The following is a 10,345-nucleotide window of genomic DNA, read 5'->3' as shown; positions in this document are numbered from 1 at the left end:
AGTCCGATTTTATATTAAACTCATTTTCATAGTGCTGGATATCTGGAACGTAGTTTTGTTTACTGTTTCAAAAGTTATTAGTAAATTGGCGTAAAATTTAAAACATACGTTTGTGTTAGCAGACTCGTTAAAAGATGACGTAAATATACACTTAATTATATAAGAACGCTATTCATTTAATTTTGTATTTAAAATCATTTTAGGTGATAATTGATTTTAAATGGTGTTTTTTTTTTATTCAGATAATTAGTAGTCCAAAGTCGAGATATTTTACGATAATTGTCTTAGAGCTGTTTAAGGTTCCAATTTTAGACTTTATTATTGTATTAATTATCTGAGAAGATAATTTATAATTGAAAATAATCATATAGCTTCTCTTGAAATGATTTAAAACCCTTTGGTGTCTATGGAAACAATGTATTTTGAGTATCGCACCCAACTAACTTGATTGCTTTCATAAAAATGAATGTATTGTAAAAAAAACCTTTTAATCGAATGCAGGTGTTAAGGAACATAACGGTATCAAACAAATGTATGTATCTTTACTGATAAAAATGTGATAAACATGGAAAAAGCATCGTAAAAAAAATTTTTTTTTTTAATTTTATTCAAAGCGATATCGTTTCTCTATCCTCGTGTCTAAGCTTCTTATCTCGCAGATTTTCGAAAATCGCTTGTACGAAACCAAGCTTAAAATCCATATCAGATTACTGAACTTGCATTGTGATTGGTTGAAATAAAATTGAGTCACAAGTCTGATACGGGCTTAAGGATTGTCCCCGGTGAATTCGCGAACGCTCCATCAATCGCACCATCTACGATGGCCGACAGTCGAAGACTCCGATACACCTCGGTTTTGTGGTTACCTTAATTTATTGACAAAAATGTAATGCTCTATTTTGAATTGGCCATGCTACCGCCTCACATGGCATGACGATCGTCTCCTCAACCGTGTTTATGTTATTCTTGTTTCTATAAATACCTGCACGCGTGCTCTTTACTTGAAATCTCCGGGTCTGACATCGACGCGAAGATGTCTTCAAAGAGGTACATTTCGATTGTTTTTGCATCTTTCTTTTTCTTTCTCTCTCTCGCTCTCTTTCTTTCTTTTTTTTTTATTTTTCGACACGCACTGGTTTGACTGTGCCGAATTGTCTTTGAGATATTATTTATAGCGACGAAATGGAATGTGGATCCTCCGACGAATGATTTTTAGCTCCCCGACGATTGACCTCTCCAACTCTTTGTCTTTTTAACCTGCAATCAAACGATTGTTTACCACATTACAATCCTTTCTTTGGATTCTTTCTCGTGATGAAGCAATGAATTTAATTCACTGAGATTTTGAATCATTCCAGCCTTGAAAATAAGTCTTTTACAAAATATATAAGAAATTCTTTTGCAAATTCTAGCAGCATGAACGTAAACATTTGTTGCAGAAAATCATGTACATTTTTATTTATATTTTTATATTTTTTAGTGAATTAAAAAAATTATCGGAAGAAAGTCTGACGAGACAGCCAGAAGAAGTGTTTGATGTTATATGCAAACTAGGAGAAGGGTAAATTTGATATTTGCTTTAATCTGATATTTAAGCGGCAGCTTTTTTTCATTATTTCCAAATATGTACTTCTGTACAGATCCTATGGATCAGTTTACAAAGCATTGCATAAGGAAAGTGGACAGGTACTTGCTATTAAACAAGTACCGGTGGATACCGACCTACAGGAGATTATTAAAGAAATTTCAATAATGCAACAATGTGATTCTCCATATGTTGTTAAATATTATGGAAGTTACTTTAAGAATACAGATTTATGGGTAAGTCAATATATGCTCTGTTTTATCGTTCCAAACAAATTGGACTATTACTTGTAGATCGTGATGGAGTATTGTGGAGCTGGTTCTGTTAGTGATATCATGAGGTTAAGAAAGAAGACTCTTCAAGAGGATGAAATCGCAACAATCCTGAGTGATACTCTAAAAGGGCTGGAATATCTTCACTTGAGAAGAAAAATTCATAGAGACATTAAGGCTGGGAATATCCTTCTTAATAATGAAGGCCATGCAAAGTTGGCTGATTTCGGTGTGGCGGGTCAATTAACGGTGAGTTATGAGAAGATACTTTTAAGTCGAAATTTATCAAATCTAAATTGTAAATTCTCTGGAATAGGATACTATGGCTAAACGTAACACAGTCATTGGTACACCATTCTGGATGGCACCAGAGGTAATACAGGAAATCGGTTATGATTGCGTGGCGGATATATGGTCTCTGGGAATAACGGCCTTAGAAATGGCCGAAGGCAAGCCGCCGTACGGCGACATACACCCGATGAGAGCAATATTTATGATTCCTACTAAACCACCACCTAGTTTTAGAGAACCTGATCAATGGAGTCCAGAATTCATCGACTTTGTCAGTGGGTGCCTTGTAAAAAATCCTGAAGAAAGAGCTACTGCAACCGAGCTTTTGCAGCACGAATTCATAGGTGAGTAAAATATTAAAATTTATATTATGATACTTTATCAATTAACAAGTTTATGTTACATGATATAGGCAATGCCAAACAGCCAAGTATCTTAAGTCAAATGATCGCCGAGGCTCATGAAATACGAGAAAAGCAGAATGCGCATAGAGCTCACATTATAAACAATGTGGCGATTAAAAGTCAAACCCAGGCAGAGGATTCGGTACACACCTTTAATTAGATACACATGGACTGCTAGTTTCATTCTGATATGTTGCACTCTTATTATCTAAATGTAAATCAATAATATACATCAAAAAATATTTAAAAGTACCTAAAACATCAAAAATATGTATCCATTATTTGACTAAAAATGATTTGAATTTATGTGATCTAACTGTGCAATATGGGATATATGGGAAATATGGGAAAAATAGAGATGCTAGTAGTTCATATGTTATATATATGTATTTCTCGAATAGTTTCGGGTCCCGAATCAAGTATTTTATCTCGACATTCGGGTACCCGAATTTGGGTACCCATCCGACTCAACTCGATTATTATCCGATTCGACTCGAGGCTCGGGTATCTGAATTTTATCGCATATCCCTAATATATATATATATATATGTATACATATATATATATATTAGGTGTTGGAATTAATTCGTAGCGTTTTTAATGAAAGAATGTTATTTATTTCACATGAGCATTAAAAAATACATTAATGAAAGTACTTCCCATCACTTGTAAAACGCTACGAATTAATTCCAACACCTAATATATATATATATATATATGTATACATATTTATCTAACATTGTATCTCTGTGTAAGGACGAGGACGATTGTAGTGGAACTATGAAACCATTACCGGAAGATAGTAGGACTTTAGTACCGAGTCATGATCTTCCAGACACGGGTACTTTAGTTTCGGCGATGTTGGACTTGGGTACAATGGTTATTAATAGTGATACCGATACCGAAGCTACTATGAAGAGTTAGTAGGTCTTAATTAATCTTCAAATCTCCACAAAAAAATGGTTCACAACTAATTGACATTCTTTTCAGGACATAATACTGGTTCTGTAGAATCCAGCAAAAAATATCGACCATTATTCTTAGATCACTTTGATAAGAAAGAAGCGCCTGAAATCGGAAAGGTGATCTTCCTTTCTCATATTCGTTTAAGTTACCTAGATATGATCTACGTATAAAATATTAATAATATTGAATAATATTGTGTTTAGGGTAATGGACAGATATTGGGAGCACACAATATGGAAAATGCGAACCAATTGGAGCAACAAAGTCCAATCGAATCTCATAGGTTTCAAAGTCATCTGCAACTACAGCTACAGAATCAGATCTCTCATCCCGTGCCGGAACAGCCATATAACAATATATCAAAGTTTCAAAATGTTTTCACGGAACGTGATTTTGACTTTGTGAGTAAAATTTTTTCCAACATTCTTATTTTAAGAATTTATATAATTGATTTACGCGATATGTTTCTAATTATTGATGTAATGGGAGAAAGTGATTTATTACTTTTCATTTTATAATAACAATACACATTCTGTGTACAATTCACATTCTGTGTATCAAATTATTTGGAATAATGCCACTTCAGGCATTATAAAAAAACGATAACTTGAATATATAGAGAAGCCGTATCCTGCAGTTGAAGTTTCTCTCTTACGAGGAACTACAACAACGAATGGCTAATCTGGACGCGGAAATGGAGCGAGAGATCGACGAGCTGAGAAAAAGATATCAAACGAAAAGACAGCCTATTCTGGATGCCATTGACACTAAGCGGAAACGTCAACAGAACTTCTAACAGTCCTCCTTTACGCGAATAAGTGATGACGAATAGACAAAGGGTGTACAGTTGTATAAATGAATAGATTTTATTCGCATCATCTCTGGCTTCATCAAAGAAAAGAACATTGTTCCCACACCGTGAATATTTTACCTCATAAATGGACAAACGTTTAGCGATTGTGGTTTCCTGTTTACTCGCAAATCACAATGTTGCTTTTCTTTATGAATTCTAGGGTATTAGAGTAATAGCTAATAGCCTTACGTCATCAATGTAAATTTTACGTGATTTAGGTGAAGAAACAATCACAATACTTAATTTTTGTATTATGTTTACCTACATTTACTGTTAAATATATCCTATTCTTGTAGGAATATTCTGAGAGACTCCTCTAGGGTCATTAGAAAATAAAAAGAAATAGGAGTGCAGAGATAAATGCATCATAATTACAGTCATTTTTATCGAGAAAGAAATTTTATATTTACTTGAAAAGAAATCGGTATTTCGTATCGTGCTACGCTAGTCATTTATAATGCCATTTTATCCAGAATATAAAAAAGATCATTAATTCATGTAAAATGCACTTAAACAGCTAAGCAGTTTCTTGAGTGTGAATGCTCTATTTAATCATGACAGTTTGAAATAAGCGAACAAGGCTGTAAGATTTAATTTACTTTTTATTCTACTGCCATAGATAGACTCTCTACTCTCATTCGTTTACTAATACTAACCACTAACTTTAGTTTATATTAATTCTCTAAATGATTATATTTACTTTTCAAATTGCAAACATGTCCAACACCAATATGATCGCAATTCTAAAGTAATGAATAGTGTTCTTCGGTATGCAGCACCATGACGAAAAAATGATGCCGCATTCTATGAGATATTTCATAAATGAACTTACTAGTATTAGAGTCTTCCGCGCACTATATATTAGAAAGTATTCTCCAGTATGCTCTAATTTACTTTGTCACGATATGAAAATTGTTGAAACTGAAATTTATCAGATTTCACTAACAATAATGATATTTTTAGAATAATATAAAAAGTTCGTATGGGGTAATGCCTTAACAATAATTATTTTATGTATAAAGCACTAAAAATTTTTGACCGCATATTTTTTTGTGATCGTTACAAAATAAATATATTTGTAAGTGCCATTAATACATATGGCGAATAATCATAGTGGAAGAATAATTCCTTGCTGACGTCTGGGCTATTTTGCAAGTAGTGAAAATAGAGCTATACTTAAATGCGCTATAGCCAGAATTGATCTTCAATTTTCTTTTAGAAAATAATACAGAATAACATATTTTTGATATAGAAGGTTGCACATTGTCAATGAAATAAGGTCCGAATTTGAAGCATATATTATTCATAATCTTGATACTCGTAAACAGAAGTATAATATTAATAAGATTTTTAAAGAAAAAATAATGAAATTGTTTTACAAATAAAATTATGCTCCAATATCGTTTTATATACAAAATGCAATATGTAAACTGTATATATTTTTTTTTTAGAAATCCTTTTAAATAATTTGAATGGTCGTATTCGTTCCATTATTTGTATATTTGTTAAAATTGTGATGTTATTATACTCTCATTTTATAATTCATATACAATATGAACATGAAAATGTTTGTAAATTCTTTACATTCTTACATAAAATTATAGCTTTACAAACTTTATATTTCTACATTTTATGCTGTTATAAAAATCTTCCTTGAGCTTACGATGTATGTTCATAATATTCTGCGCTATCTATTCTAAGAGTAAAACAGTAAAAATTTATAAAAAAATGTCACAAAGAAGTACACTAATGCATTTTCTACACGATTGTCAGTCATTTAGCCTTAGCTCGCAATCACTTTTCAATACAGATTTATAGTTATATATTTTATAGGGCAATAAATCCATAATAATTCGTTTTTATTTTTCCACTTGAAAATATGGCTTTGTATTCATATCTAATCATCACGACAATTTTATAACTCCATGATTTTACATTCGTATTGTGTATTGTATAATCTATTACAGTGTTTGGCTGAAATATAGAGACTGAAGACAGAAGTATGTTTTCCGAGTGAATGATTTAGTGAAAAATATAGTCTGATAATAGAATGTAACAACATATAGAACGATTGCTGTTTAATATCGAAGCGAGAATTATTAATAGTTTTGTTTAAATAATAACTAAAGCAAATATTAACATGCTGCCTTTTCAATCAGTTTGTTTAATTATAATAAAACATTATACAAACTATGCGCGTTTGATCTCTTTAGTTTGATTTTTTTTATTAATGATACAAACGTATTATTAATACTAATCCTATTATTAAGTACTTCGTGCACAAGTATTTTTTGTATATAAAGTTTTGATGCAAGTTTATTTCCAGTTTATATCAGATCGGTTATCACTGAAATTGGACGGTATATAAAAATGTATAAAGAATGTTTTATAAAAAGTTATCAATAAATATAAATGCATTTTAATCACATACAAAACACACTAAGCACGCATCATTCAACAAAATCTTGAATACCCGTACCGTTAATTTTTTAATTGGAAAGAGTATTTTAACGATTTGTAAAATATCTTAAAATATATATATTTTTTATATTTTAATAAGGCATATCCTGTTACTTTTTATTACTGCTTTCACGTCAATCTTTAAAATTTATTTGGCTCATAAATCGTCATCTCCTATCATATGAAAAACATTGTTTTCCATGACATCAAGATCAGTTGTTTGAGTTTTGTCAATAACACTTCGTGAATCATCTGATTTTTTTGATGTCACAGCCGACCATTTGTTAGCAAGTTTTTTTATAATTGGTCCCGATTTAGAATGATTATTATTCACACATTCTTGCAACGGCGATCCTGTGATGGTACGACTTTGGCCGTCCCTCATAATATACGTCCACGATTTTCCAGACTCTGTCTATAAATCATACATTTATGGATGAAGAAACTTGACAGTATTTACGTAATTTAAAACAGTTTATGTAACAACCTGAGTTTTACTCCCAACTACACATTTCTGCAACAACTCATCAATCATAGCTTGTAGACAAACAGACATTAAAATCGCTTGTTCGGACACAATTGTAATCCATTGCAATTCATTTCTAGCAATCAGATATTCGAAGGATAATTCCAAATTGCACTCGTTATTATCTTTATAATGCTCCGTTCCCTAGATATATTCATTAATAAATGTTATTGACAATCTAAATAAACTTTCCACTTTCTAAAACATTCATAACACTCACATTTTGTATAGTAGTTATACGCCAGCATCGCATTCGTGATACTTTAAACGCAATTTCATGCTCTTCAGACGATAATACACGTAAATTCAATTCATTTTCACCTATAGCAAGCAATACTTTCGAGCTACGTTCGGGATAATCACAGTAACATGGTGCAAATTGTATGTAGCCATAGTACTTCAAGAGACGGACTACATTCAGGTACTGAAATAATGAAGATAACATCATAAATTACTTAGATATTATTTGAAGGATATTATTTGCCTTTCACAATGAACGTACCTCTTTTTTACTCTCAGATTTTTGCAGATTTTCCAATTGATGCTGTACCTCCTTCGTAATTGGAATCCAACTGCTGCGAATTTCCACAGCCGCTTGAATGTATAGTAAATTTAATGTTACCGGATCGTTCAATAACTCAACATCATATGCTGTATCCCAGTAATTTTTTCTGAGAACAATTCGCGTATTCGTAGAACTCATATATTTGTACGTTATAAATGGTGATTCAAAATTTTGTAGTTTTCGCAGTACTGATAAAAAAAAATAAATATATAATAAAATACATATATTAAAACAGAAAACAAAATATGTAAATATATTACACTAAACTATAAAAGTATATATACTTACTTTTGATACTACCGGATGACTCGTCTTGTGTAATAATAAACAATGCAAAATGAAAATGATATTTTTCTGCTAACTTTATATGTTTGTATACCCTCTATAGAAAAGAAAGTATTTTAATAATTGTCATATTTATGTAAAGTTACCTTTTTTTATGTATATTAATTATGCAAATAGTATACCTTTAAAACTTTACCAGAATGCTCTTCTGGCGAAATATTTAATGAAATTTTAGATCCACTCATAAGAAATATATCTAAAATTTCTTGCTCGGACAGGCCATTTACACTTTCTTGTTGAGCACTCAATAAAAATCCATTTAATATTTCCGAGTTATTGATGGCTATATTTTGCCCAATGGACTGAATATATTTCTCTAAAGCCAGCCGCCGTTCTTCTTGCTGTGTAGCAGTCAAAGGAAAGAATTTCTTTGGAGGAAATATAGGTAACAACATGTCTAGGTCTTTTGACAATTGTACGTGCAGATTGTATAGTTGTTTGTATCTTGCAGTACAATGAAATAATCCATTGATATGAATATTATATCCCTATAATTTCATGAGATATTATTACATAAATCTATAAATTAATTAATTATTTTTATAATAAATTTTTATTCTAGAAATAATTAAGCACACAATATAATATAATAAATAACAAACAATTATATCACTTACGATATACGTGTTCCCAGCACTATCTATAAATTCCTGAGTATCTGGTATGGAAAAGTGCATCTTGACAGTACAAGAATATATTGAAAAGATATAAATATTATCATAACATTACATTATCTGTGGCAAAATTTGTTAACTTTGTGGTCCTCTTCAACATAGCAGCATCTGTGAAGGAAAATGAAGTATTAAACTAAAGAAAACATAATTTTCAAATCTTCCGATTTACTAGAATAAAATCTGCGACTAAAATTAACATGTGGGATCTTGCAAGTCGCTGTACAATGAGTCATTATCGTTAGGGAATGACGTTTCCGGATAAAAGCGATTCAATCCGCCCACCGGCCGAACGTGTCTTGTCTCCTTATTTTCTTAGAGAGGAACGACTCCGAGATCCGGATCGCGACGGAAAGATCGTAGAGAGAGATGTCCCAATAATCTCAAAGCTACGGTGGAAGTCATGGGATATTCTTTCCCGAACCGGAGACATCCGTTCACATCAGCTAGTTCACATCGACATCCGTTACGGGTTCCCGTACTCACATTGCTGTGTGACTTTCGTCGTTTGCGGGACCTCATACGTGACAGCGGATCACTCACGCCCACTCGCGCGTTACGTTTCACGCGATTATTACTACTGACATGCATTTAAATCCCAGGACAGCTCGCGGCTACTCCGCCGCGAGCGAGAAAACGTGTCATATGTGCTCGCGAGTTTGCGCATGAATGACGTGCGTTCGCTTCGCACTGTTTCTGTTCGCAGCAATTTATAGTGTTCGAATTGCAGCGAATGCGGTTAGCGTGTCACACAGAGGAATGAACTCAATGAACCGATATAGTCGATAAATAGTGGCAAAAGACTCTTCTCGTATCAACATATGAATTAAAAAAATTTATTAGACAATATGCAACGAGAATATCTTACATTAGCTGGAATACGCGTTTTTCGCGAAAAATATTGTCACAATTATTTTTGATAGAATATATTAATATTAATAAATATTGGGTCATCTAAAAAATATCCGCGGTACTTTGTCACTAGATATATGACCATCAACACACATCTAGTGACAAAAAACCGCGGATACTTTTTAGATGACCCATATATCTTGATCCAATAATTAATTTTGCAATGAAAATGTGATGAATGGCGATATGTTAATTTTTATACCATATGAGCTCTTAGTGCGTTTAAATTTAATTTATTTGAAATGTAGTAATAATTTAATGTTAACATTAAAAAATTATTAATATTCAAATCGGATTTCTTTTTAAATCATCAATCACGAATAATGAATATTTAGATGAAATTTGATATAAAAAAATTATTTATTCGAGTATTAAAATCACTGAACAATAATTCATTTTTAATTCTAAAGTTACCTTATTTTATAAAATTGTAAAGAAAAGATTGAAGACAATCGATCGGAATTAGCGAGTGGCGATGATGGACTATGGAGGATA

General features: G+C 31.9%; 2 protein-coding genes across 9 annotated transcripts; one reads left to right on the top strand and one right to left on the bottom strand.

Annotated features, from left to right (window-relative positions):
• Positions 1–781: 781 nt before the first annotated feature.
• Positions 782–5,986, top strand: hpo (serine/threonine-protein kinase hippo). 4 transcript variants are annotated; one of them, XM_087409256.1, is made up of 10 exons: positions 782–1,047; positions 1,176–1,561; positions 1,641–1,821; positions 1,879–2,106; positions 2,174–2,492; positions 2,561–2,694; positions 3,309–3,471; positions 3,543–3,634; positions 3,722–3,919; positions 4,156–5,986. In XM_087409256.1, exons 2-10 carry the CDS (start codon positions 1,446–1,448, stop codon positions 4,312–4,314), a joined length of 1,590 nt encoding a protein of 529 aa, XP_087265382.1. In that variant the 5' UTR covers positions 782–1,047; positions 1,176–1,445; the 3' UTR covers positions 4,315–5,986. The 4 variants fall into 4 exon arrangements, with proteins under 4 accessions (XP_087265382.1, XP_087265381.1, XP_011066479.1 ...); XM_087409255.1 differs by having other exon boundaries at positions 4,138–5,986; XM_011068177.2 differs by having other exon boundaries at positions 783–1,047; positions 1,481–1,561.
• Positions 5,987–6,213: 227 nt separating this feature from the next.
• Snx17 (sorting nexin 17) lies at positions 6,214–9,699 on the bottom strand. 5 transcript variants are annotated; one of them, XM_087409257.1, is made up of 8 exons: positions 9,139–9,696; positions 8,885–9,049; positions 8,390–8,755; positions 8,211–8,304; positions 7,860–8,110; positions 7,578–7,781; positions 7,319–7,501; positions 6,214–7,246 (listed from the first exon to the last, which is right to left on the bottom strand). In XM_087409257.1, the coding sequence occupies exons 2-8, from the start codon at positions 8,942–8,944 to the stop codon at positions 6,989–6,991; spliced, it is 1,416 nt and encodes a 471-aa protein (XP_087265383.1). In that variant the 5' UTR covers positions 8,945–9,049; positions 9,139–9,696; the 3' UTR covers positions 6,214–6,988. The 5 variants fall into 5 exon arrangements, with proteins under 5 accessions (XP_087265383.1, XP_011066482.1, XP_011066481.1 ...); XM_011068180.2 differs by having other exon boundaries at positions 9,224–9,696; XM_011068179.2 differs by having other exon boundaries at positions 9,425–9,695.
• Between the last annotated feature and the right edge of the window lie 646 nt (positions 9,700–10,345).

This window comes from Acromyrmex echinatior, chromosome 9, assembly GCF_024713525.1.
Source record: "Acromyrmex echinatior isolate Ae372 chromosome 9, ASM2471352v2, whole genome shotgun sequence".
Taxonomy (NCBI): Eukaryota; Metazoa; Arthropoda; class Insecta; order Hymenoptera; family Formicidae; genus Acromyrmex; species Acromyrmex echinatior.
The sequence above is the reverse complement of the archived record's forward strand: the minus strand, read 5'-3'. Positions and strand labels throughout refer to the sequence as shown.